This window comes from Girardinichthys multiradiatus, chromosome 5, assembly GCF_021462225.1.
Source record: "Girardinichthys multiradiatus isolate DD_20200921_A chromosome 5, DD_fGirMul_XY1, whole genome shotgun sequence".
Lineage (NCBI taxonomy): Eukaryota > Metazoa > Chordata > Actinopteri > Cyprinodontiformes > Goodeidae > Girardinichthys > Girardinichthys multiradiatus.
The window spans coordinates 52020505-52045170 of record NC_061798.1 but is presented as its reverse complement, the minus strand read 5'-3'; the positions used below and the strand labels follow the sequence as shown (position 1 = coordinate 52045170).

Here is a 24666-nt window from a genome sequence, read left to right as displayed (position 1 = left end):
CTAAACGTCTCCTGTAGGCCAAGTTTGATGCCGAGATGCCGAGCGAAACGGTCAGTAAGATCCATCTGGTCGATCTGGCAGGCAGCGAGCGGGCCGACGCCACCGGAGCCACCGGCGTCCGGTTGAAGGAGGGCGGGAACATCAACAAGTCGCTGGTCACGCTTGGAAACGTCATCTCCGCTCTGGGTCAGAAACAAGATGATCTGATGGAACCACTGAAGTTCTTTGACAGTTTAAAAGCTTCACATTGCCTGACTGATCTGTGGTGACCGCCACAGTCCGTTTCTGACTGACCTGACTGTCTTTGTTTTGGTCCAGCCGACATGGCGCAGGACAGCGTGAACACCAACCTGAAGAAGAAGTCCGTCTTCGTTCCCTACAGAGACTCTGTTCTGACGTGGCTGCTGAAGGACAGCCTGGGTGGAAACTCCAAGACCATCATGATCGCCAGTAAGCTCAGAAACCCACCTCTGACCATCTGTGGTAGACATGTCGCAGCTTGTTGGAATAAAATCTGATTGTTTTGTCATCGCAGCCATCTCCCCCGCCAACATGAACTACGGCGAGACACTCAGCACTCTTCGCTACGCCAACCGAGCCAAGAACATCATCAACAAGCCCACCATCAACGAGGACTCCAACGTCAGGCTGATCAGAGAACTGCGGGCTGAAATCGCCCGGCTGAAGGCTCTGCTGGTTCAGGGTAACCAGGTAATTTACAACATGAAGATGTTGGTTGAAGGTACCAACCTGGAAACAGCTGAAGTTTGCTGTTCAGGACCTTTGGTACAAGAACACACTCTGGTTGCTTTCCATCAGTGTGTAAAATCCAGCATTAAACACTGATTTCAGAAAACGTATCTCTGTTGAATTCAGCATTTGTGGACAGACCCATCAACCATTCAGATGCACGAGTTGATACTTTAGTTTGTTTTGTACCCAACAACAGATCTGGTGCATGTTAGCAGCAGCATCTTCATCCACTGATGAGAAGACCCTCAGATTCTAACCTGAAAACCTGAAGACTGTGGTGCATGTTTCTTTGTTGTGTTTGAACCCTCAGATTGCTCTGCTGGATTCCCCCACCGCTCTCAGTATGGAGGAGAAGCTGCACCAGAACGAAGCCAGGGTGAGTCACGGTTCCTGCTGTCCTCACATGGATGCTTTATATGGATGAAAATGCCACTGCAAAAAAAAACATCCTCAGAAAAAATGAATTTTAGGACATTAAAATGGCTAATATGTCAAAATAAAAGACAGAAAACTAAAAACAAGAACATGAAGGAATATATCTCCCAGTATTAACAGTTTTTGTCTTTCATGGCTTCTTTCAGATTTGAACTCTGATTCTTTTCCATTTTTGTTTCAGTTAAATTAACTCACTTTAAACTATGGATGGTTTTTGTTTGCAGGTTCTGGAGCTTACTAAAGAGTGGACCAACAAATGGAACGAGACTCAGGACATCCTGAAGGTGAGGTGTTGCTCTGTGATGTTGGACTGAAATATTTTCCAGGTTGGTGATTTTCTTGAGTTGATTAAATTTGACGGCGCAGGAGGAAACTCTCGCTCTGAGGAAAGAAGGAATCGGAGTGGTGCTGGACTCGGAGCTGCCTCACCTCATCGGCATCGACGACGACCTGCTCAGCACCGGCATCATCCTGTACCACCTGAAGGTGGCGCCAGAGTTTCTGTTTAAAGTCAGAAATAGGCTCTGAGGTTTTTCCTTAAATGAGGCGATGAGGTGTTTGTTGGTCAGGAAATGTGTGTTTTGTTTCAACCTCAGGAGGGACGGACATACGTGGGCCGAGAGGACGCGTCCACCGAGCAGGACATCAGTGAGTCGGTCCAGTTCTAACAAAGTTTTAACTTTTTCAGTAAAATCTTTGAGTTCAGAGATATCTGCCTCTGCTTGGGGAGCGTTTTACCTTCTGCTGCTTCCGGCTCATGTTTGCCTGCGGTTTGATGAATCCTTGTCCATCTGATAAAGGTCACAGCTCTGTAACAGTATCAAGTTCTGCTGTTGGTTTGATGTTCTGTTCTCCTTCTGCAGTTCTGCACGGTCTGGACCTGGAGAGCGAGCACTGTGTATTTGAGAACCAGAATGGGGCGGTTACTCTGGTGCCGCTCGGTGGAGCTCAGTGTTCAGTTAACGGGGTTCTGGTGACGGCACCATCGCAGCTCAACCAAGGTGAGGCACCAACATAAGAGGCGACCTTATTTTTTTCACTGAGCTCCAAGCGTCAAGCTGCAGAGAACCCAAACCCTTTGTGTTCCCGTCAGCAAGGTTCCGGGATCATTCTGGATGTCAGACCATTCTGTTTGGCAGATCGGGTCCAGTTTATATAAACTGGTGGGTTTTCCTGCACAAACCAACAGGATGGAGGTTGTGGCTTTGGTCAATATTGGTCTGCTTCATCCTTTCCAGAACCAGTGTGCATGTTTGGGCTCACAGTTCTGTTCTGGGTCTGTGTGGAGTCACGTAAAAACTTTTAGAACCATTCCACTCAGGAAAAAGATCAGTTCGTTTCAAACATTCAGATATATTGATTGTTCCCAGCTTCCTGCTCAGAGGTCCGGCTTCTGTCCTCCATCTGGTGGATCTGGGAGGTGGACGGGGAGCGATGGGGGAATCAAGATGTGGTGATAATTAGCTTGTGTGTCTTCTCTTTGTGGTCCAGGAGCCGTTATTCTGCTCGGCAGGACTAACATGTTTCGCTTCAACCATCCGAAGGAGGCAGCCAAACTGAGGGAGAAACGGAAGGTGAGTGCTTGGATGTCCAGGATCCTTGAAGCTGCCTTCAGTCTGAGGGATGTAGTGACTCTGGTATCTCCTCAGAGCGGCCTCCTGTCGTCGTTCAGCCTATCCATGACTGATCTGTCCAAGTCCTGTGAGAACCTCTCCACTGTGATGCTCTACAACCCAGGGTGAGTTAATGTCCTTCAGAACATCATTCTGCTGAATCCCAACATCAAGCCTCGGCAGATTTCCACAACTTCAGCCTGACATCCAGCTGTGGGTGGGGTTCATTTATCTGTGGATATCTCTGCATCAACCTGCAGACTTTAACATCAGATTTATTTGGTCATCAGCTGACAAAGAAACCAGTGTTTGAAGTTCACAGCAGAGACGTTGAGATGTTCTGTCAAAAGTTAAAGATTTCAGAATGAATAGACTTACAGCTGCATTAGAACATGAACAAAATTAGTTATTTCTGTAATTCGATTCAAAAAGGGGTCTGATGTAGGGCTGGAACAATTCCTGGTATTAATCGTGATTAATTGGCTGCACGGTGGCACAGTTGCCTTGCAGTAAGAAGGTCCTGGGTTTGATTCCCGACCAGGGGTCTTTCTGCATGGAGTTTGCATGTTCTCCCTGTGCATGCGTGGGTTCTCACCGGGGACTCTGGCTTCCTCCCACAGTCCAAAGACATGCCTGTTAGGTTAATTGGTCTTAGGTGTATGAATGAGTGTGTACATGGTTGTTTGTGTGTTGTCCTGTGATGGACTGGCAACCTGTCCAGGGTGTACCCTGCCTCTCGCCCATAGACTGCTGGAGATAGGCACCAGCTCCCCCGCGACCCACTATGGAAGAAGCGGTAGAAAATGACTGACTGACTAATTGGTTATTGAAATAGTCTTCAGCTGGAGCATAAGGACTGTAAATCAGGCTTTTCAGAACAGGATTTAGGCCAAAGCTGTATAAAACATTGATATATTTAGCATTTAAGATGAAAAACCTTTGCCTGTAAATATGCTCCATCCATAGTTTTAGCTTCACTTGGTTGAAATTCTGGAAAAAATCAGCTTCTGCTCTCTGTATATTAATCAATTTAGCAAAATCAGCATTTATGAGCGCTGGTCTGGTGTAGTAGTGTCATGTTCTGAGAAACTGATACATAATGTTCTGATGTTTGGTGTTCATTGGCTGTAAAAGGTTCTGATGGAGGGCAATGTCTAATGAGTTCTTTTGGACCCGGAGGGGAACGTTATTAAAATAGTCCGATTGTTATGGGTCCCCTCCTCCAGTCCAGAATCTGCTGTGAGATGATCTAGAACACATATGTCAAAGTCAAGGCCCGCGGGCCAACTCCGGCCCGCAAATTAATTAGATATGGCCCCCTGGATGATATTTAATTACTATTAGAACCGGCCCGCAGGACACAGCCGCCCGCTGGCGTTTTGCACGCACCAACACTACATTCCCCACAATGCAACGGTAGTCCGCGAAGTCACTGTAGTGCGCACAAGCGGCTTCATTGTTCATCAGCAATCACAGCAGAGATCAACTTTCAGGTACCCCCCCCTACATGTTCACGGAGGTAAAAGGCAAACCTGTGTGTCTTCTGTGTGGAGAAAGTTTGGCTGTAATGAAAGAATATAATGCAATATAAAGTTTATAATGCACGCACTTTTATTTATGTATTCATCTTGATATTAAGAAACATACTTTGTTTTTCAAACCAATAAAAGTTTTTGCTGTTTGCCTGTTGAAACTGTTTCCCCTTGAGGTTACTGACAGAGCCATAATAAAATATTGCTTTATTCATTTAATTATTAAATAATATATTCTGTGTTAGGTCTTGGTTCAATAGGCTATGTGCAATCATTTCAATATGTTTTAATAAACATTGAACCAGTCTGGCCCTTGGCTTGTAACACATTAGTTTTTTTTTTGGCTCTCTATGTATTTGACTTTGACATCCCTGATCTAGAAGAACTGGAAACAAATGTGTTTCCTTCCAAGGTTTAAAACATCTCATCATTCTAACACAGAACCTGCTTCCTTCAGCTGGTTGAGTCCTGATGACACAAACCTTGAGTCAAACTGAATCAGATCAACTAATTCCTTTATGCTAATGATTCGTTCACTCCTTTAATGATGGTTGGTTCTCAAATCACTTGTTAATGTTTTATAGATAAAAATGAAGAACCAATAAAATACAGTGAAGAGAATAAAGATTTAAAAGGTTTGAGGTAAAAAGTAACAATTAACATGTAAAAGAAATGTTCATGTGTTTATTTTGCTTCTATTTAACATTTTTATTGTTATTCTTAAATATAAAATTAACTGCTGACTGCCTCTGTTTTTATTCACAGTTTAATGTTAATTCAAAGATTTGTTTTAAATAGTTTTTGAAGTTGAGATTAAAGCAGGATTAAAAGGTGAATAATTTGACAAGAATCCAGTAAGTTTATGGATGTTTATTTGTGTTCATTTTGAGCCTCCACACCACAGAAGAAGTTTTAATTATTGATCCTGAGCTCTGATCTAAATAAAGACCCGGTTTGTGGGGGAGGAATTAACTCTGTCCCCCTGTCCTGTTGGCAGTCTCCTCACTCAGAAGGGCCACGTCTTCCTCAGGTAGACTCAGTCGTCCACTTCCTGTCTAACTGTCCCGTCCTGATCCAAAGACGTCTGCTGTCTCGTCCACCTCACCCCTGCTGTGTTTTGATTTAATCTCATCAGTTTGCTGCTTGTGTGTTCACCGTGACGTCCAACACTAGAATCTGTCAGTGCCTCGAGTTTCACGTCAAGCTTGTTTTTAGTTGCTGCTTCCTCTCACTCACCTTGTTTGGTCCTCTCAGTGTCCTTCAGTCTTAAGGTGATGGTGCAGAAAGGTAACTGTGTTTGTTTCCTCAGGTTGGAGTTTGAGAGGCAGCAGAGAGAAGAGCTGGAGAAACTGGAGATGAAAAGGTACCGGAGGTCCAGAAACTTCATATTTAAACATGTTTTTGAACAGTCGCAGATTTCAACCTGTGGCGAAACTGAATCCTGATGGTAGAGAGGTTCACCCTGTTCTGACGGCGAACCTCCACTGAGAGTAGTCTGGGCTAAAACTGCGTGTTAGGAGGGCTGAATCATTTCAGGAAAATAATGAACTGCAATACCTTTTCAGAAATTTGCAATATCAATTATGACTGACCCTAATTTGTAAGACAGTTTTGTTTATAATTACATCATGTCTTCTGCACTCTCCATGAGCGTCTCAGTCAGGGTTCACTCAGAGGAATGCTGTAGCTTACGATTGCTGTGTAGCACTCCCTGATTATAGTCCGATTGTGATTCGATATATTGTGCAGCTTCAGGTAGCAGCAACAAATGGTGTTCTGAGGGACATCAGTGGTCCAGATGATGAGTCTACCTGAAGAAGACTCGTTTTCTGGATTCAATTCAATTCAGTTTATTTCTATAGCACCAATTCACAACACATGTCGTCTCAAGGTTCTTCACAACAATCAGGTTCATACATTCCAATTAATCGTAATCATTGAACAGTTCAGTTAGATTCAGTTATTTATTCAAATTGGATAAAAAGTTTTTCTATCTAAGGAAACCCAGCAGATTGCATCCAGTCAGTGACTTGCAGCATTCACTCCTCCTGGATGAGCATGTAGAGACAGTGGACAGTCACTGGTGTTGACTTTGCAGCAATCCCTCATACTGAGCATGCATGTAGCGACAGTGGAGAGGAAAAACTCCCTTTTAACAGGAAGAAACCTCCAGCAGAACCAGAACCAGGCTCAGTGTGAGCAGCTATCTGCCACGACCGACTGGAGGTTAGAGAGAACAGAGCAGAGACACAAAGAGAACAAAGAAGCACTGATCCAGGAGTACTTTCTATGGGAAGGAAAAGTAAATGTTAATGGATGTAGCTCCTTTAGTGGTTTCATCTAGAAAGAAAGAACAGATAAACTCTGAGACAGTTTTCAAGGTTAGAGTCTGAAAGAGAGAACATAGAGTTAGTCACAGTAGAAGCTCAGTCAGTAGCCATGTCTAGGAGAGAGAAAGGGTTAAACACTGAAAGACAGGGCTATGTGGATCATCTGTAGAAGGTGAGCATTAAGTTGTTGCCAGCAGAAGCTCGGACGATTCCCCTCTCCAGAAAGGTGTCACAGGTAGACACAGAGTCAGGCCAGGTGTAGCTTCTAGGAAGAGAAAAGAGAGAACAAGGTTAAAAGCTGAAATAACAGCAAATAATGCAAAATTGGAGAGTAGTATGAGAATGTAGCAGAGAGGGTGAAAGTGGTCATTATGTCCTCCAGCAGCCTAAGCCTATAGCAGCATAACTACAGAGATAGCTCAGGATAAACTAAGCCACTCTAACTATAAGCTTTATCAAAAAGGAAAGTTTTAAGCCTAGCCTTAAAAGTAGACAGGGTGTCTGCCTCACAGACTAAAACTGGGAGCTGGTTCCACAGGAGTGGAGCCTGATAACTAAAGGATCTGCCTCCCATTCTACTTCTAGAGACTCTAGGAACCACCAGTAAACCTGCAGTCTGAGAACAAAGTGCTCTGTTAGGAACATATGGACCAATCAGATCTCTGATGTATGATGGAGCTAGATCATTAAGGGCTTTATATGTGAGGAGGAGAATTTTAAATTCTATTCTGGATTTAACAGGGAGCCAATGAAGGGAAGCTAAAATAGGAGAAATATGATCTCTCTTTTTAATTTTCATCAGAACTCTTGCTGCAGCATTTTGAATCAGCTGAAGGCTTTTAACTGCATTTTGTGGACATCCTGATAGTAAAGAATTACAATAGTCCAGCCTTGAAGTAACAAATGCATGGACTAGTTTTTCAGCGTCACTCCTGGACAGGATATTTCTAATTTTGGCAATGTTCCGGAGATGAAAGAAGGAAATCCTAGAAACCTGTTTAATATGGGATTTAAATGACATGTCCTAGTCAAAGTTAACACCAAGGTTTTTTACTTTATTATCAGAGGTCAATTTAATGCCATCCAGGTTAAGTGATTGACTAAGCAGTTTCTTTTTTAAAGACTCCGGTCCAAAGACGACAACTTCTGTCTTGTCTGAATTTAGAAGCAAAACATTTAAAGTCATCCAAGTTTTTATATCTTCAAGACATGCTTGTAGTCTATCTAACTGGTTGGGTTCATCAGGATTTATGGATAAGTAAAGCTGAGTATCATCAGCGTAATAGTGAAAATTTATCCTATGCTGCCTGATAATTTGACCTATTGGAAGCATATATATAGTAAAGAGAATTGGCCCAAGTACTGAACCCTGTGGTACTCCACAATTAACCCTGGAGTTTAAAGATGATTTATCATTTACATGAACAAACTGGAATCTGTCAGACAGATAAGATTTAAACCAGTCTAGCGCTGTTCCCCTGATCTCTACAGCATATTCCAGCCTTTCTAAGAGAATATTATGGTCGACTGTATCAAATGCAGCACTGAGATCTAACAGAACCAGAACAGACACAAGTCCATTATCTGAGGCCATAAGAATATCATTAGTGACTTTCAGCAGAGCTGTTTCAGTGCTATGATGAGCTCTGAAACCTGACTGAAACTCTTCAAACAGGTCATTGTTGTATAAATGTTCACACATTTGATTAGCAACTATTTTCTCAAGAATTTTAGATAAGAATGGAAGATTGGATATAGGTCTGTAATTTATTAAATCATCTCAATCAAGTGAAGGTTTCTTAAGTAAAGGTTTAATTACAGCTAACTTAAAAGCCTGTGGTTCTGATCCATTTACTAATGATAGATTAATCATATCTAAAATGGGGCTGGTAATCAGAGGGAACACTTCCTTAAATAATTTGGTTGGGATTGGGTCTAACATACAAGTTGAAGGTTTAGATGAAGCTAATATTTCTGATAACTCAGGAAGCTCCACAGGATCAAAACAGTCCAAACACAAATCAGGTTCTGCAGTTACTTCCAATGTTGTCTCACTTGCTGAGGATGAAGTAATCATCTTCAGGAGTATGTCAAAGATTTTATTTTTAATAGAATCAATTTTATTTAAGAAGAATCCCATAAAGTCATGACTGCTAAGAGCTAAGGGAATGGATGGCTCAACAGAGCTATGACTCTGTGTAAGTTTAGCAACTGTACTAAAGAGAAACCTTGGATTATTCTTGTTCTCTTCTATTAATGATGAGAAATAAGCTGTTCTAGCTTGGTGAAGTGTCTTTTTATACAACAGTAGGCTATTTTTTCCAGATTAAGTAGGAATCTTCTAGGTGTGTAGAGCGCCATTTTCTCTCCAATTTTCTAACATTGTGCTTTAAAGTATGCAGCTCTGAATTAAACCAAGGAGCTAGCCTCCTATGAATAATTACCTTCTTTTTCAAGGGGGCTGCATTGTCTAATGCATCACGCAATGATGAAGAAACACTATGAACAAAATAATCAATTTATGAAGGGGCAAAAACAAAATCATTGCCGTCCATTGTGCTTTTCAGTGATAATGAGGAAATTAAAAGTGGAACAGATTCTTTAAAGGTTGTTACAGCATCGCCTGATAATGATCTACTATAATGAAATTTTCTTTCAGGTGTGGAGTACTCGGTTAAATTAAACTCAAAGGTTATTAATAAATGGTCAGACAGGACAGGGTTATGAGAGAATATTGTTATGTCTTTACACTCAATGCCATATGTCAGCACAAGGTCCAGAGAATGAAGACAAAGGTGGGTAGGTTTGTTAATGTTTTGAGCAAAGCCAATTGAGTCTAAGATAGCATTAAAGGCTATATTTAGGCTATCACTTTCAGCGTCTACATGAATGTTAAAATCCCCCACTATAATAACCTTATCTGTATTTAACACTAAATCAGATAAAAGGTCCGAAAACTGATCTAAAAATTGAGAGTAAGGGCCTGGTGGACGGTACAAAACAACAAACAGAAGAGGTTTTAGTGCTTTGCAATTTGGATGAGGAAAACTAAGGACCACTGAGATCTGATCAGTACCAGCAGCTGGAGAACGGCAGTTAAAACCATCTGGAGGTATTAAATGTAAATTTACTGAACTTCTATAGCGCCTTTCCAGTCAAACTGACCACCCAATGTGCTTTACACTAGACCCACATTCACCCAGTCGCCACTCAGTAACGCGCACACATTTATACACAGATATGCAGATTGGTAAGCAATTTGAGGCTAAGTGCCTAGCCCAGTGGCACATCGACGTGGTAGGAGGAAGGTGGAATTTAACCCACAACCCTCATCAGATTGCACTGAGCCACAGTCGCCATAAAAGACTTATGCAGGGGGAAAAATTCAGCTGCGAGCGACTCTGTGATGGTGATCAGAGGTCAGCTCTTTTTCTTTGGACGCTTTTATTGTTAGGTTTTATATTCCGGATTTAAAAAATATGGCCTCACAACATTTTGATTGGCTGCTGTTCCCCATGCGACCACCTCTTTCTCCTCATGAAATCAGTTCTTCCCTCTGGCCAAGCGGCGAGCTAAGGCCGGGATGGCTTTGGCTTCCTCCGAAGAGGACACGATGACATCATTAGACCTAAAAGGTGGAGGATACTGGAAATATCAGGGATCCCAGCTGCAAGCCTTGAGGCAATCCTCTGGAGAAATCCCTTGAATTTTATTCTTTTCTACAGGGATAAAGTTAACACCTGTCAGACAGAACTCAGGGCAGCATGATTTAAGGTATTAATTGTTTTTTAGTTAATTTTTCTTCCTGGTGATGAAGGTCCATTGTACCATGTGCTGCCATTAAAACATAACGAACCGGTTTGTGTTTCTGCAGGATGCTGATCAAAGAGATGGAGGCCAAGCAGCTGAGTGAGAAGGCGGAGCTCGAGCGCCTCCAGCAGGAGGTGGAGAGTCAGCGCAAGGAGTCGGAGGAGGTGCAGCAGCGGATCCTCCGTCAGGAGGAGAGCCTCCGTCGTCGCAGCCAAGACATCGAGAGCCGCCTGCAGGACTTCTTGGCTGAAAAGGAACGCTTTGAGGAGGAGAGGCGCTCCGAGATCCAGGAAGTGGAGCTGCAGCGCAGAAAGCTGCAGAAACGGCAGCAGGAGGAGGAGCAGGAGGCGAAGCGTCAACAACAAGAGGCTGCAGAGCAGACTGAGATTTACCGTGAGCTGGAGCGACTGAAGAAGGAGCGCGAGGAGCAGCAGATACGCCTGGAGATGGAGCGGCGGCGGCTGGAGGAGCAGGAGCAGGAGCAGCTGAGTTTGGTTGGGAGGCTGGAGGAGCAGCTAAGGGAAAAACAGGAGGCGGCTTCCGCCCTGCTGACCAGGGAAGTCGTCCGACGCCTGGAGGAGGAACGACGTGCGCTGGCAGAGATCAGAGAGGCACTCCTCCGAGCCAAAGAGGCCGCGGAGCGGACAGATGTGGAAGATGCCAGCAAAGAGGCGAGATCTGTCCAGAGGCAGTACACGGCCTTTAAGGAGGTTCAGGTGAAGGAGCTGGGAAAGCTGGAGGAGGGGCTCCAACGGCAGAGGGAGCTCCTGGAGAAGGAGGTGGCTGCAGAGAAGAGCACATTGCTGCTCCTCGCCCACAGACTAAAGGAGCGACAGCGGCAGCTGAAGGAGGGGCAGCAGAAAGGAGCGCAGGACGCCACGACCATCTGTCAGGAGGAGCAGCTCCTTAGGCAGGCGGAGAACCGACTGCACTTCAATGAGCGACAGCTCGCCAACCTGGCCGACATCCTCCTCCCTGCACTGGCTGAGGAGAAGCAGAGAGCCGTGGAGATGCTGGAGCGCAGCGCCGTGGGGAGCAATGAGAACTGTGACGGTCCGCCTGGACTGGACAACACACTGTTCCAGGTGGAGAAGGAGCTGGAGGACAAGGAGGAGAAGCTGCACCTCCACTGGCACAGTGCCCAGCAGCTGCAGCAGCTCCAGGAGTCCTACGAGTTCACGGCCAACGTGGCCCGGCAGGAGGAGAAGGTAAGGAGGAAGGAGAAGGAGATCCTAGAGTCAAAGGAGATGCAGCAGAGGGAGGCCATGGAGCAGGCGGTGGCTCGGCTGGAGAGGAGGCACTCGGCTCTGAGACGCAGCGTCTCCCTTGAGCCACACTCTGAGGAGCAAAGTTGTTCTGTGAGGACGGGAGCCGATCTGGACCAGCAGAGGTCAGAACCCAGTTGTGGTTCATTTTTTTCGACCCGGTAATTAATCGTGAGTCCGCCAGAGTGTTGGGATGGATCAAGGAGCTCAAAGGTGTGTTTGTTCCTGCAGAGTGGAGCATGAGATCCAGAAGCTGCGGCAGAGGATCAGTGAGGGTGAAAACCACAACCGGAGTCAGTCCGTCGGTACCGATGAGAAGACGGGACACAGCAGCTCCCCGGCCAGCCACATCCAGAGTCTGAACACTCTGCTGCCGCTGTCTGATGACAGGTAGGGCTTCAGACCATGGCACTGCTCAGTCCGTCTCCTTCAAACTTCAGTTCACACAAATATCTACATATCCCTCGTCCTGAAGGAGCCCAGATAAACGGGTCATTAACGCTCTGGTTCTCCAGCAGGATCAACGCATACATCGAGGAGGAAGTTCAGCGCCGGCTTCGGAAGATGAACCTCCTGAACGGGAGCAGCAGCATGGATCTGTCCGTGTCCTGCGAGTCTCTCAGAGTAAGACTCTTGATCTTAAAGTTCCTTTTTATCTCGGCAGAACCTCAGCAGGTCTGTGTTTGTAGATCAGCGTCAGTTATTCTACTGTTGGACCTTTAAACTGTTTAGTTTGGGTTTGAACCATGAAGAAGCAGCTGCCTGCATTTATTCAGGGAGCAGATTATTTCCACCCAGGCATAAAGATCTAGCAGGTGTAGAGTTGATGTTTGTGTGCAGAACTGATCTTAAGCTCTTCAACTCTGCAGGACGATGAGGAAGTTAGCGTCTGTAGCTCTGTTAGATTAACAGATGAGGTAAGACCAGGATCCATCAGCCCTTCGCTTGTTCCCTGCTCCCTAATCTGCATGATGATGATGTTTTCCTGAGTTTTATTTTGTCCCACTTTTTGTTGGATTGTTTTCCTTCTCTTAAACTATTTCCAGATTATTAATAAAATTCAGTCTTCTTGCGCTGATTTAAAACAGTCTGTGTAAATTTTATGATGCAGTAAATTTTTTTTCAGGAGGATGAAAAACTGCAGAACATAAATCCACGAAGGCTGAAGTATGAGGTGAGACTTGGAGCTTAACATTATTATTATTATTCGTTGTTTACTTTGCATGAAAACTGACCTCAGATGCATGATTTTAATTCATAATAAAGTCTGATCATTTTTCATCACTTTAAAGTTTGAAACGAAACAAATGAGCTGCTGTCCTAAAGGAATAGTTCAACTTTATTAAAAGTTGGGCTGTTTGTAGAGATGCATCGATTAGAGCCGCACTTTACAGCAAACACAATATATTTATTCTCTGCTTTCTCCTGTGAGCTGTCATTAATTATTATAAGGAGATGCGCTGTCACACTGTGTGAGAGAAGTCACAGTTTAAATTGAATTTTACTGATATTTACGGATAACAACAGAACTTTAAACCAGCTGAACTGACCCACATAGAACAACCAACACAGATCCCCAGATGAACAGCTTTTTATTTGCTTTGTCACAGCTTGGCTATCGTTGCGAAAATGACGACTTCTTGTGTTTTTTAGCACCGCTGCATGGAAAGGAAACACAGACAGATGATAAATTAAAGTTAAATATCCTCAGAAACTGATTATTTTCTGCAGGCAGAGTCAAATTGAGAAGTAACTCTGTTTTTAGGTCCAAAGTAGAGATGGATCTACTGATGTGTTCAGAAGGTCCCATCCACTCATCTTCAACATGAAGGTGTCATTAATTTTGGGCTTTTAGGGATTTTATTTGAAGCATTGTTTCTCCAGAGTGGAATGATTCTTCATACAGGCTCGGATATTTACATACATTCACCAAAAACTTCTAAGTGGTGCTGAAGGTTCTAGAAGGTCTTTTTATTTGACAGCTGATCATGAGAGCAGCTGGTGGTTTGATGAACCCAGGAAGTGTAGATTTACACGCATTGGGGAAGGTCTTAAGGAGACATTTCTGAACAACCGCAGACTGTGAGCTCTTCAGTTTAGATAACTGTATGGAAAGTCCACGTTATTTAGATGTGTCTCCACTTTGCTTAAAGTCGGCTAAAAGATCCAAACTGGTAGGATGGTCGGGAACAGTCGAGGCTAAAGCCTGGCAAGAAAGCTAGTGTGGACTTAGAGGAGTCAGGCTGAGGCTTCAAACCTCAGAACACAGTTCTACATTAGCACAGTAGGGGCCGCATCATGCTGTGGGTCTGTTTCACTGCTAGTCGTACTGTGCATTCCTCAAAGTGGGTGATGTGATGGAGCAAGACTACATCCAGTAGATGGTCTCTAACTCGGACCCAGTTGGTTGTTTCAACGGGACGTGAGTGAATCTCAACTGGTTTCGGACTGGATAAAGGAACCGACATTAAACTTCTGGAATGGGCTTCAAAACTCCAACCAAAGGCCCGCTGGAAATTCATGGACTCTGCTTAAAAGCTGGGTCTGTTGCCGGACACGGACCTGTCCAGCCATGAAGAGAGACCAAATATCAGCCAGAATGATGCCAGAAGCTTGTTGATGAACACAAGGTGCTGCTTGCTAGGAGACACTTGAACAAGTAGCGGCGGGGGTGTATGTTTGTATTTGAGCCTGTATGTATAATTTTGACCTTGTGTGAAAATTTGCTGTGGGTTAACAAGTCTGAGCTTATTTCTTGTTCTCAGAAATGATTGAAGGTGTTTGTCATTTATTCGTTCCACTGTGGGGAAGGAGCCGATCAGATAAAATAAAAATGATTGACATTCATGGTTCTAGAGATGATTCCTTCCAGTTATGAATCCTAATCTGTCTGAACTTATTGAAGTTATTGTGAATTCTCCTTTGAATGTTTATGAAATAATTTTGCTGCCTAATTTGCATGTCAACCTCTTCACACTATCACTTTAAATCTCATGTCTCACCTGTTCACCTGGTGGTTGGACTGTAATTCTCATTGGGTGGATCATGGACTTCAGTTTAATTCACACACATTTTCCGTCCTCCTTACCGATGTAGTCATAGACTTCCCCCTTGTGCACACAGAATACCTGCTGGTCTAACCTCCTGGGCTCCCCAGAGTTTGAGACAAGTTTACTCCCTGACGTCCAGAACGTTTTTGATGAACCAAAGGACGAACTTCTGGAGACTCACAGAGAAAAACAGCTCGGTTCCTCAGACAGACTCCTGATTGAAAAAGACATTGACAAAGTAAACTGGTGGGAAGGAGAAGTAAATGTTCTTACAGGAAAGCGGCTCCAACCTGTTTGTGGACCTGATTGTTGTTACAAAAGAGACCAACAAGCAACCAACAGACTGAGTGGAAACGAGAAAATCACCAGAGACAGTAATTATCTCCACTTGGATTCTGATGATCAGAAGAAGAAAATGTTGAACAAATCATTGAATTCACACTCAGAGAAAATAGTCAATTATCAAACATGTGAAACAGAAAGAGACAAAGAACCAGAACTTTCCAAGCTTCAAAGCTCTGACAAGCAAGATCCAAAAGAGGAGAACAATAGGTACCAGGTATTGGAAGATCTCAAAAACGTTAAGAATCAAGCCCAAAACATTCACAGCCACACAACAGAAGAGTTGGATGTTTTAAAACTGCAAGATTCTGGCAATGAGTTAATCTGGTTGGAAAAGGAAACTAACGGCCCGATGAAGCAAAAGGCAGAGAAGGTTTTGGGCTATAAGAGCCATGTTTTGGATGATCTTGAATATGTCAATGTTCAAACCCAAAATCAGGAGAAGGTAGAGTCAGAACATTCAAATTCTCAAATCTCTGACAATGATTTCATCAGCTCAGGGCAGGACTCAAAACATGGCGTCTGTGAACTACTAAAGCAAGAAATGTTGGACAGTAAGAACCACGATTTGGACCATTTTGAAAATGCCAAGAATCAACCTGAAATGGAGAGAGCAGACAATTCTAAACCTTTAAAGCTGCAAAGCTCTGACAGTGAGTCTATCTTCTCCGAGCAAGATTTAAAAGACGCCATCAATGGTCCAGTCAAGCAGGAGAAATTGGACGAGGGGAACAATGTTTTCGATTATCTTAAAAATGTCAAAAATAAAAGCCCAAACCTGGTGGGTGATGAAGAGTTGGAACAAGACAAAAAGGCAGCAGCAAAGCAAGAATTGACCAGCAGGAGCTACATTTGGGATTACGTTTCTAAAGTCAAGAACCACACTCTGCATCCGTGGACCACCAGAGAGTCTGAACTGCTTAAGTGGCTGAGTTCTGGAAGAGACTATATCAGCTCCAAGCAAGACATAATGTTGGTTAGTAAAGAAACGGACCAAGGAAAGGTCGATGCTGCAGAAAGGGTGTCGACTGAAAGGAGCTTTGTTTGGAACTATGTTACTAAAGTTAGGAACCAAACACTATATCCATGGAGACCAGAAGAATCTGAGCCATCCAGGGATCAACCATTGGATTTACCCAACTCTGGCACAGAGTTGACTATGCCGGGAAAGAACTCAAAGTCTGGTGGTGAAATGGGTCAAGATCAAAAGGAAGCTCTAGAAAGGGTATTGTCCAGTAAAAACAATGTTTGGGAGTATGTTGCAAAGGTTAGGTACCAAACCCTTTACCCGTGGAGGTCAGTTGAAACTGAGATTCCCCAGTCAAATGGTAAGCAGGATATAATTGGACCCATTGGACAAGAAGAAAATGAAAAACTGATGGACATGACCGCCAGTAAGAGAAACCTGTGGCACTATCTCACAAAAGTCAAGAACCAAACCCTCTACCCGTGGCGAGCAGAGGAAGCTGAGATTTCCAGGGATCAATCCACCGAGTTACAGGACTCGGATAAACATTCCAGCCCAGATTTGAGCAAGTGCCAAGTTTTTGACTACTTTACAGGAAAGCTTTCAGATGCTTACAAAAATGCAGAGAGACGACTACAGGGCACACGAGACTTCATCCGAAATGTGGGAGTCGATGAAATAAGGTATGCCGTCTCTCAGTACATGACCATGATGTCCAAAGATGTTCCGCAGATCCAACAAATGAAATTTCAGCTCCCTCCAAAACCTCACCCTGTTCTGGAAAACAAAGTCAGTTTGGTGGATCTGTCCAACGCTTGTGCCCTTGGTGGTTCTCAAGGACTTGGCTTGAATGCCACATTAGCATGGCCTAAGAGGTCAGTGTCCTCTGTCAGAATCGGCGGGACAGAGGACTGCCGTCCAGAAGAGTTTTATCAGGGTCTGATTGAGTTTCCACCAGCTTTGGAGCAGCTTCGTAGTCTCTCATCCCAACAGATACTGGAAAAAACTGAATCTCTGTCCTCTCAAAGACCAGTTAAAAATATTCTAAGTACCTTCTGGCTCAGAGCAGCCAGCTTTGAGCAACCCAGTCCAAAACCAGCTTGCCTACTTTTGTCAGAACAGGGCCTCACGGTAGTTTCAGCTGACAAAGACTCTTTGGACACCCTCAATATTTTCCATCATTTTGACCTTACAGAAATCAGGGAGGTCCAGATCAGTTTGGCAGGGCAGCACGTCCGTCTAATTGGGTTTAGAGAGGATTCGGTTCTGGCTGTCTTCACTCACAACCAAGAGCTCACACAGGACTTCTGCAAGGCTGTACTAAAGACTTGCTGTCCTGAGACGTTCTCCAAGGTAACTGAAACTCACCCATTGCTCTCAGAGGACCTCATGGCTCTGTCTTTGGATTGGACCTCCAGTGTTCCTGATGTTACCTTACACAGTGGTCTGAATGTCACTTCCAGATTCAAGCGGGTCCTTGCAGACCTGCTCTACATCATCCACGGGAACATGGACGATCCAAACAAACCTTCTCTGGCGCATATATGTCCTCTGCTCTACACCAGCGTCAGGGTGACCAGCTCCATCAGAGTCCATCAAGACTCTCTGTTCCAGTTCCTTCTGACGGACACTCATGTTGCTCTTCTCCAGGAGGATGGAGTCTTTCATCCAGTGCCACGAGGGTCCAGCCAGGTTCCCGTTCAGCCTCAGTTCCAAGGACTAAAGCTGCGCAGGCGTTCAGACATCAGGTGTCTGCTTGTCAGGAGGAATGAGAACTGCTTCCGCGTAGATGTGGTCTTCAAAAAACGCAATAAGCAAGCTCTGAAACGGAAGGTGGAGTTAAGGCGGGGCTCAGCTGATGTTCCCGCCTCCAGCAGTCTGTGCGACTCTTGGAAATTAACTTTTGGCTGCTCTTCAGAAGCTCAAATGCTCATAAACCATCTGTGCATCTAAAGGTGGACTTTACCAGGGTCACAGCATGAGTGACTCTGTGGGAATAATCAGCCAGGTGCTCCCTTTTAATTTTAGGGAAAAAAATTGTCTTCAGAAGAAAATTTACATGAAATAACTTTTAAATGTGTTTTAACCTTTTTAAACTTTTCTCACATTAAAATGATAAAGATTAACTATAAACCTGCTGTAATTAATACAATAAAATGAGACTGCAGCTGACATGATAAATATTTATTAACTTGTTTCCAAAGGAGAATAATGTCACTTTACTTATTTGGTCATGATGGGAAGTAACAGGAAATGATTAATTTTGCACTATGTGTACATGTTCTTGATTTAAAACTAAATAAAGATTACATCAGTTTGAATCCTAGTGTTTTTGGTTTCTGTAGATGAGGGTTGGGACTTCCTTATTTCTTACCAGAATGTTTGTTCAGAGTCGACCTTTTACTGTCTGCTCCTCTTTCCTGTCTGGGTTTGATGATTTCTCCTGCAGCATTTGATGTCCCGAGCGGCTGGGGGGGTGAGCTGCGATGGCGTCAAGGAGCCTGTCAAAGTTAGCATTCCTCGTTACGTCCTCCGCGGACAGGGCAAGGACGAACACTTTGAGTTCGAGGTGAAGGTGAGTACACAGAGCTGCGGTATCATGAAGTGTTTTGTGTACGCTTGTTTCCACATTTTCACTGAGCTATAAAAGCCATGCGAGGATGTTGTACAGAAACAACAAACTGGTAGATATTTAGTTATTACAGAGAACTATAAAATGGTTTATGAAGGAACCAAAGGAAGCGACAGAAAGCAGAATACAGGAAATTACTCTGCAGGAATGGATATGGACGGTATGTGATGAGCTCTATGGGTGTGGACAGTGAGAACGTCCCAGAAGTTCGTGAGGTTTCCACACTTCATGGTTTCAGACTGCTGCGAAGACTGGAGAGCAGTCCTGAGTCAGAACTGGGTGTCCAAGATGTATTGGTCAAAGAGCTCCGATTCACTGAGAAGAACTTTGTAGTTTTTATAAAATCTAAATTGAAGTCAGCAAAGCTGAATGAGAGGTCGCAGGTGAGTTTAGAACTGACTGGAACTTTTCAAGGGCCTCGGGTGGTAGACCCAAGGAGGTTCTTCTGCAGTAGTCAGAAAACTATAAAACCAGGAATCACTGAATGATGGAGGGTTGGTCCTCTGTGTTGTTTTTGAGTTTATAGAATGCAGAATGCTGCCCAATTGTCTTTGTACCGGTCCCTCATGGTTCTCCCTGCAAGTGGTGGGCCCACTGGGGGATGGCCTCACGTCTCTCGTTCAGGCTTGGCCTAGTCCTGCTGGCCCCCTCTAGCCAAGACCTACAGCATGCGCAGGGGCGGTTCGCAGCCGAGTGTGAAGCGGCTGGGATGAAGATCAGCTCCTCCAAGTCCGAGGCCATGGTTCTCGACCAGAAAAGGGTGGCTTGTCCTCTTCAGGTTGGAGGGGAGTTCCTGCCTCAAGTGGAGGAGTTTAAGTATCTCTGGGTCTTGTTCACAAGTGAGGGAAGAATGGAGCGGGAGATCGACAGACGGATCGGTGCGGCTGCCGCAGTAATGGGGGCGCCGTGCCGGTCCGTTGTGGTGAAGAGAGAGCTGAGCCGAAAAGCGAATATCTCGATTTACCGGTCGGTCTACGTTCCTACCCTCACCTATGGCCATGAACTTCGGGTCCTGACCGAAAGAAGGAGATCCCGGATACAAGCGGCTGAAATGAGCTTCCTCCGTAGGGTGGCCGGGCACTCCCTTAGAGATAGGGTGAGGAGCTCGGCCATCCGGGAGGAGCTCGGAGTAGAGCCGCTGCTCCTCCACATCGAGAGGAGCCAGTTGAGGTGGCTCGGGCATCTATACCAAATGCCTCCTGGACGCCTTCCTCGGGAGGTGTTCCAGGCACGTCCCACCGGGAGGAGGTCCGGGACATGCTGGAGGGCCTGGGAATGCCTTAGGCTCACCCCAGAGGAGCTGGAGGATGTGTCTGGGGAGAGGGACGTGTGAGTGTCTCTACAGAGTCTGCTGCCCCGCAACCCGGTCCCAGATAAAGCCGAAGACAACAAGTACGAGAATGTAAGTAAGTGATGAAACCAAGTTTGGAGATGCCCAAGCATGCACAGATATAAAACCCTATATCTTTATCCAGAAGTGAGAAGGGCCTGGTAGGCCACAATCAGAACCTTTGCTTACCAGCTGTTTGGTTTGAGTAAATCCATAATCGTCTAGACTGTGATATAGTACATTGAGTCATTGAGAAGGGTGGGTTGGTGTTGTGTAGATGTGTGTATCATCAGTGAATTAATAAAATTAGAGACCACAATGGGAGCGGATCAATTGGGATTACGCAAATAAAAAAGTTATAAAATTGGTCCGATTACACTCCTTGATTGATCGGGTCAAAAAGAGCAGGAATAACTGATGGAAGCCGTCCGCATCGGGAACCAGGAGAGGGTTAAAGCTGCACTGAATGAATGGAGAACATCTTTAGTTTCTGAATATTACAGTTTAGCTTCTAGCTTATGTGTACGTTGTGCTTGTTTTCATTCTGTCGGAGCTTCCTGTTTTCTGCTGATGTCATGATGATGTCATTATGTTCCCAGTTTTGTGTTAAACCAGTTCGTGCTTCTGACTTGAGCTGGCCACCTCTACGGTTAAGGTTTATTCTGGGGATTGTTTCACGATTCTTTCATTGATTTCTGGGTTTATTTAGTGCAGCTGTTTCCTTTTTCAGGTTCTAATGAACAAACACAAAATCAACTAAATCAAAATGCTGTAAAGATTCAAATCAGTAAATATTTAAACAAAAACAAACAGAATGCAGCAAAACTCCATGTAAATCTTTACATAAAAACATACCTCTGGTTTTATTTCAGGTATGTTTTTATGTGAGGTGTTACTGACAGCAGAACCTCCGTTCTGAAGCCTTCAAGCATAATTTAGTTATTGAATCTTCTTAAAGAGATTTAATGTCAGCTGAGGATCTCTGAGGGAACCCGTTTGGGTGATGAAACGTTCCTTTGTCTTTATCAGATCTCCGTCATGGACGAGACCTGGACCGTGTTTAGACGCTACACTCGCTTCAGGGAAATGCACAAGAGTCTGAAGTTCAAATATCCAGAGGTGAGCCGCTGTGACGCTCAGTCCCAGAACTCTTGAGATGTTGCTTCAGGTTCTGGTTGCTGACAGAAGGTCAGATGTTAATGACGAAACTCATTTTCAGAGTCGGTAATGTCAGAGATCTGTTAGTCTAATGGTTCCTCTCTTACGGGTCGTCTTTGTTTTCCAGCTGGCGGCTCTCGAGTTTCCACCAAAGAAGCTGTTTGGAAATCGGGATGAGAGAATGGTGTCGGAGCGCCGCAGTCACCTGGAAGTACGAGCGATGTATAGAAATAAAGTAACCTGAACCAGACCCGTTTATACACCGTTGGTTTGATTCTGGTCCAGTACCTGTTCAGTTCTGTTCAGTCTTATTGGAACTTTCACGTATTGAAAATAAACATAACGGGACTTAATTTAATAAAAAGAAATGTCTGAATGAAATATTTTCTAGGTAGAATAAACCTATTTTTAATACATCCCTAATGGTTTTTTACGCGGTCCGGCCCAAACGAATCATAATGATAGCATCAAAACCAACACTGGCAGTGAGTCTTAAACCCAGAAACATCAGAACCTCAAAGAAATGATCCAAACTCACGAGCAGAACAAACAATAAGGTCAACATTATCCACATGGTCTCTGTGGGATAAACGGCCTATTTAAATAACATCCCAGGCATTTAATGGGGATTTGAACAGAATTATTGTCTATTAGCGCCACCTACGGGGGCGGGCCTTAAACTGGCACCTTGATTAGTTTCAAGAGTTCAGGTTTTTTTTATAATTATATTCATTATACACAAATAATAGGAAATTACATCACCCTCAATTTCTACATTAGTGAGAAAACTAAAATTGTTCAAGAAAACTTTCGGGGATGACCAGGAATATTTTTACATTTCCTACAAAGTTATTTTAGGCCACTGGAGTAATATGTATTGAAGCCACTATTCCAGCATGAGACAGTATTTACCTTCTCCGTTTTATAAATGTCCATGGGGGCTTCCGTCCAACTGCTCAGGGTTGGCCTCTCCTGTGTTTAACCATTTCCTTGTCTTTGGTATATTTAACTAGTGTCCGTCCTTTTTCCAGTCCTGTGGTGTACATCCAAAGAATATAGTCTTTATTGCAAAAGGAAGGTACATTTAAAAATATCCTGTAAAGCTACATGAATGTCTGTCCAGTATTGTTTTAAAGAGGGCAGTCCCACAGAATGTGATGTGGTTTGTGTTCTGATTTCTGCAGTTTCTCCATCAGGTAGGGGGCGCCCCATCATACTCCGTTTTCTGGCTTAGAGTAATAAAGCATCTTATTACTGTTTTCCATCCAAATATTTTCTACTGTAATGATTTGGCTCCATTCCAGATTGATGTCCATTATTTTTCAGAAATACATATCTGTCCCTCCTCCCATAATTCAGTTGGTTTTTAGTTGGTATGATAAACCCTGCAGTCTGGGATTCCCAGCAGGTCCAGTTGTTCTGTCTGTTATTGTCCTCTCCTTAAAATATCTGCCTCCTGAATGTTTTATGGCCATGATGTTTTGGTTCCTCTGTGTTCTGCTGATGTCTGAGATGATCCATCTTTCTGTTGCCCACAGCGTTACCTCAGGAACCTGTTCCGAGTCATGCTGTACTCCTCTGGTTCTCCTCTCCGAGCCGATGAGGACGGAGTTTTCCGCCTGTCTAAGTTCAACGTCTGCGAGTTTTCTCCATTCTTCAAAAAGGGTGTCTTCGAGTCCAGCAGCCACGGCACTGGCTAAAGGACAACCAAAACTGAATTGAGAACGGAGGTGAAAGAGGCAGAACCCGCAGGTCCGCTTTGTCAGCAGGTGAGACGAAGATCTGGACCTTCATGCTGCTTAGGGTTTGGATTGCATGAGCAGCTTCAGATGGTCCTTCTGTTCTGGACATCTCTGCTCCCACAGGACTAGTTAATGAGTTGTGGAGGACAGATCCTGTCAGATCCAAAACATTTCAGCTCAAATTACAGAACCCACTTGGTTCTGACCCTTTCACACTGCTCAGGATGTCCACCATGGAGAAATCAAACCAATGTTCCTAAAATGTTCTGAATCAGAGGGATTCTAAATGTTTTCATGTTAGATTGTTAGATTTATGGATTATTATTTGTGTCTGAGATTATTAACGTGGTTCTGTCTGATCCATCAGATGAAATCCAGCAGGTCGGTTTGTTCATAGAGATGAAGCGAGTCTCTGGGTTGACACCACCGAAGGTTGGAGGTCATTAACAAGTCTCCTGAAGCTGCCAACATGCAGCTGTTTCTGTTTCATATAGTCTGGATCTGTTTGTTCAACAGAATAATTATTATTTAGAAGAACCATAAACTGAGAATCTCAGGAGCAACGGTCTCTGAGGAAAAACATCTTTCTGGAGAGTTTGTTCTGGTTCTGTTGTGATGGTGTGCTCCTCCAAACATCACCTAAAATCTGCTAAAAAAAAACTGAGTCTGGGTTCTGAAACAAGAATAAATTATGATTCTTTGTGTCAGTGATCTGGCTTCATCGGTTCTGCTCTTTTCTCTGGTCTGTTTGGTCCAAACAAATTAAATCAAATCCCTCAGAAATAAAAGGGTTCCTGGAGCATCATCAGCTCCTCTGGAAGTGGAACTGAAGCTCATCAGAACCGGTTTCTGTTCAGTTCTGTCGGAACCGACGGCAGCTTGGATCAGAATGGTCCTCAGCACATTTAGTTTCATTAGTCAGTGGGCGGGGCTAAACCTGTTCCTAACGAGATGACCTTGTCACCCTGGAGAGGTCACAGGAAACATGAAATGATTAAATAAATGACATAGTGCATTTATTTCTTTGTTTTAAACTGACATTAATATAGTTGAGTTTGTCTTTATTATAGTTTTATTTAAACTCGTAAATATTGTTGGATTGAAGCGTTTTTCTGTCCTGCTGAAGATGAAACTTAGGAAATGTTAACGGTCCTGCAGGTTGGAGCAGCAGAAACACCGAGACGGGAATCAAACCTACAGCAGGAGGTCCATTTCAGACGGTGCTGAAGGACTGATCGTCACATTTCTTTATTTTTTTTTTAGTTATAGAAATGTGAAGATGTTTAAAGAAGTGGAAAATAAACAAAAGAAACCTCAGCATTTTTCGCTGGGATTTTATATGACAGATGAGGTGACTACACCTAACCAGTAACCAGAGTCTAGCTGCAGATGTTCTGTTTCTGGCCTCTGGGGTTCTTCAGAGAACAACCAGCACCATGGGGTGGAGGTTCACCTTCCAGCAGGACAACCAGCCTGAACATACAACCAGAGATACAATGGATTAGATCAAAGCAGATTCATGGGCTAGAATGGCCTAGTCAAAGTCAAGACCTGAATCCAACTCAATCTGTGGTAAGACTTGAAAACTGATGTTCTCAGATGTTCCCCATCCAATGTGACTGAGCTTGAGATATTTTACAAAGAATTCTGTAGATGTCCAAAGCTGGTGGAGATAAACCCCAAAGACCTGCAGCCAGAGGAGGGTCA

The 24666-nt window shown here is 44.0% G+C and overlaps 1 protein-coding gene across 10 annotated transcripts in view; it reads left to right on the top strand.

Moving 5' to 3' along the window:
• Positions 1-24282, top strand: part of kif16ba (kinesin family member 16Ba) — a 46291-nt gene extending 22009 nt beyond the window's left edge. The window contains exons 8-29 of one of the 10 annotated variants that reach the window (XR_007038187.1): positions 18-186; positions 319-450; positions 536-711; positions 1064-1129; positions 1413-1472; positions 1555-1674; positions 1785-1836; positions 2052-2189; positions 2680-2762; positions 2838-2926; positions 5331-5363; positions 5643-5696; positions 10538-11863; positions 11970-12128; positions 12254-12362; positions 12608-12655; positions 12865-12912; positions 18547-18672; positions 21089-21178; positions 21345-21428; positions 22756-22986; positions 24118-24282. Coding sequence is in view for 8 of the 10 variants with exons in the window: in XM_047364678.1 (XP_047220634.1) it covers positions 18-186; positions 319-450; positions 536-711; positions 1064-1129; positions 1413-1472; positions 1555-1674; positions 1785-1836; positions 2052-2189; positions 2680-2762; positions 2838-2926; positions 5331-5363; positions 5643-5696; positions 10538-11863; positions 11970-12128; positions 12254-12362; positions 12608-12655; positions 12865-12912; positions 14862-18050 (6051 nt within the window). In the remaining 2 variants the exon portion in view is untranslated. Of the gene's footprint in view, positions 1-17; positions 187-318; positions 451-535; positions 712-1063; positions 1130-1412; positions 1473-1554; positions 1675-1784; positions 1837-2051; positions 2190-2679; positions 2763-2837; positions 2927-5330; positions 5364-5642; positions 5697-10537; positions 11864-11969; positions 12129-12253; positions 12363-12607; positions 12656-12864; positions 12913-14861; positions 18419-18546; positions 18673-21088; positions 21248-21344; positions 21429-22755 lie in introns of those variants that run through there. The other 9 variants (XR_007038188.1, XM_047364683.1, XM_047364684.1 and 6 more) reach the window with 9 other exon arrangements.
• The last annotated feature ends 384 nt before the right edge of the window (positions 24283-24666 follow it).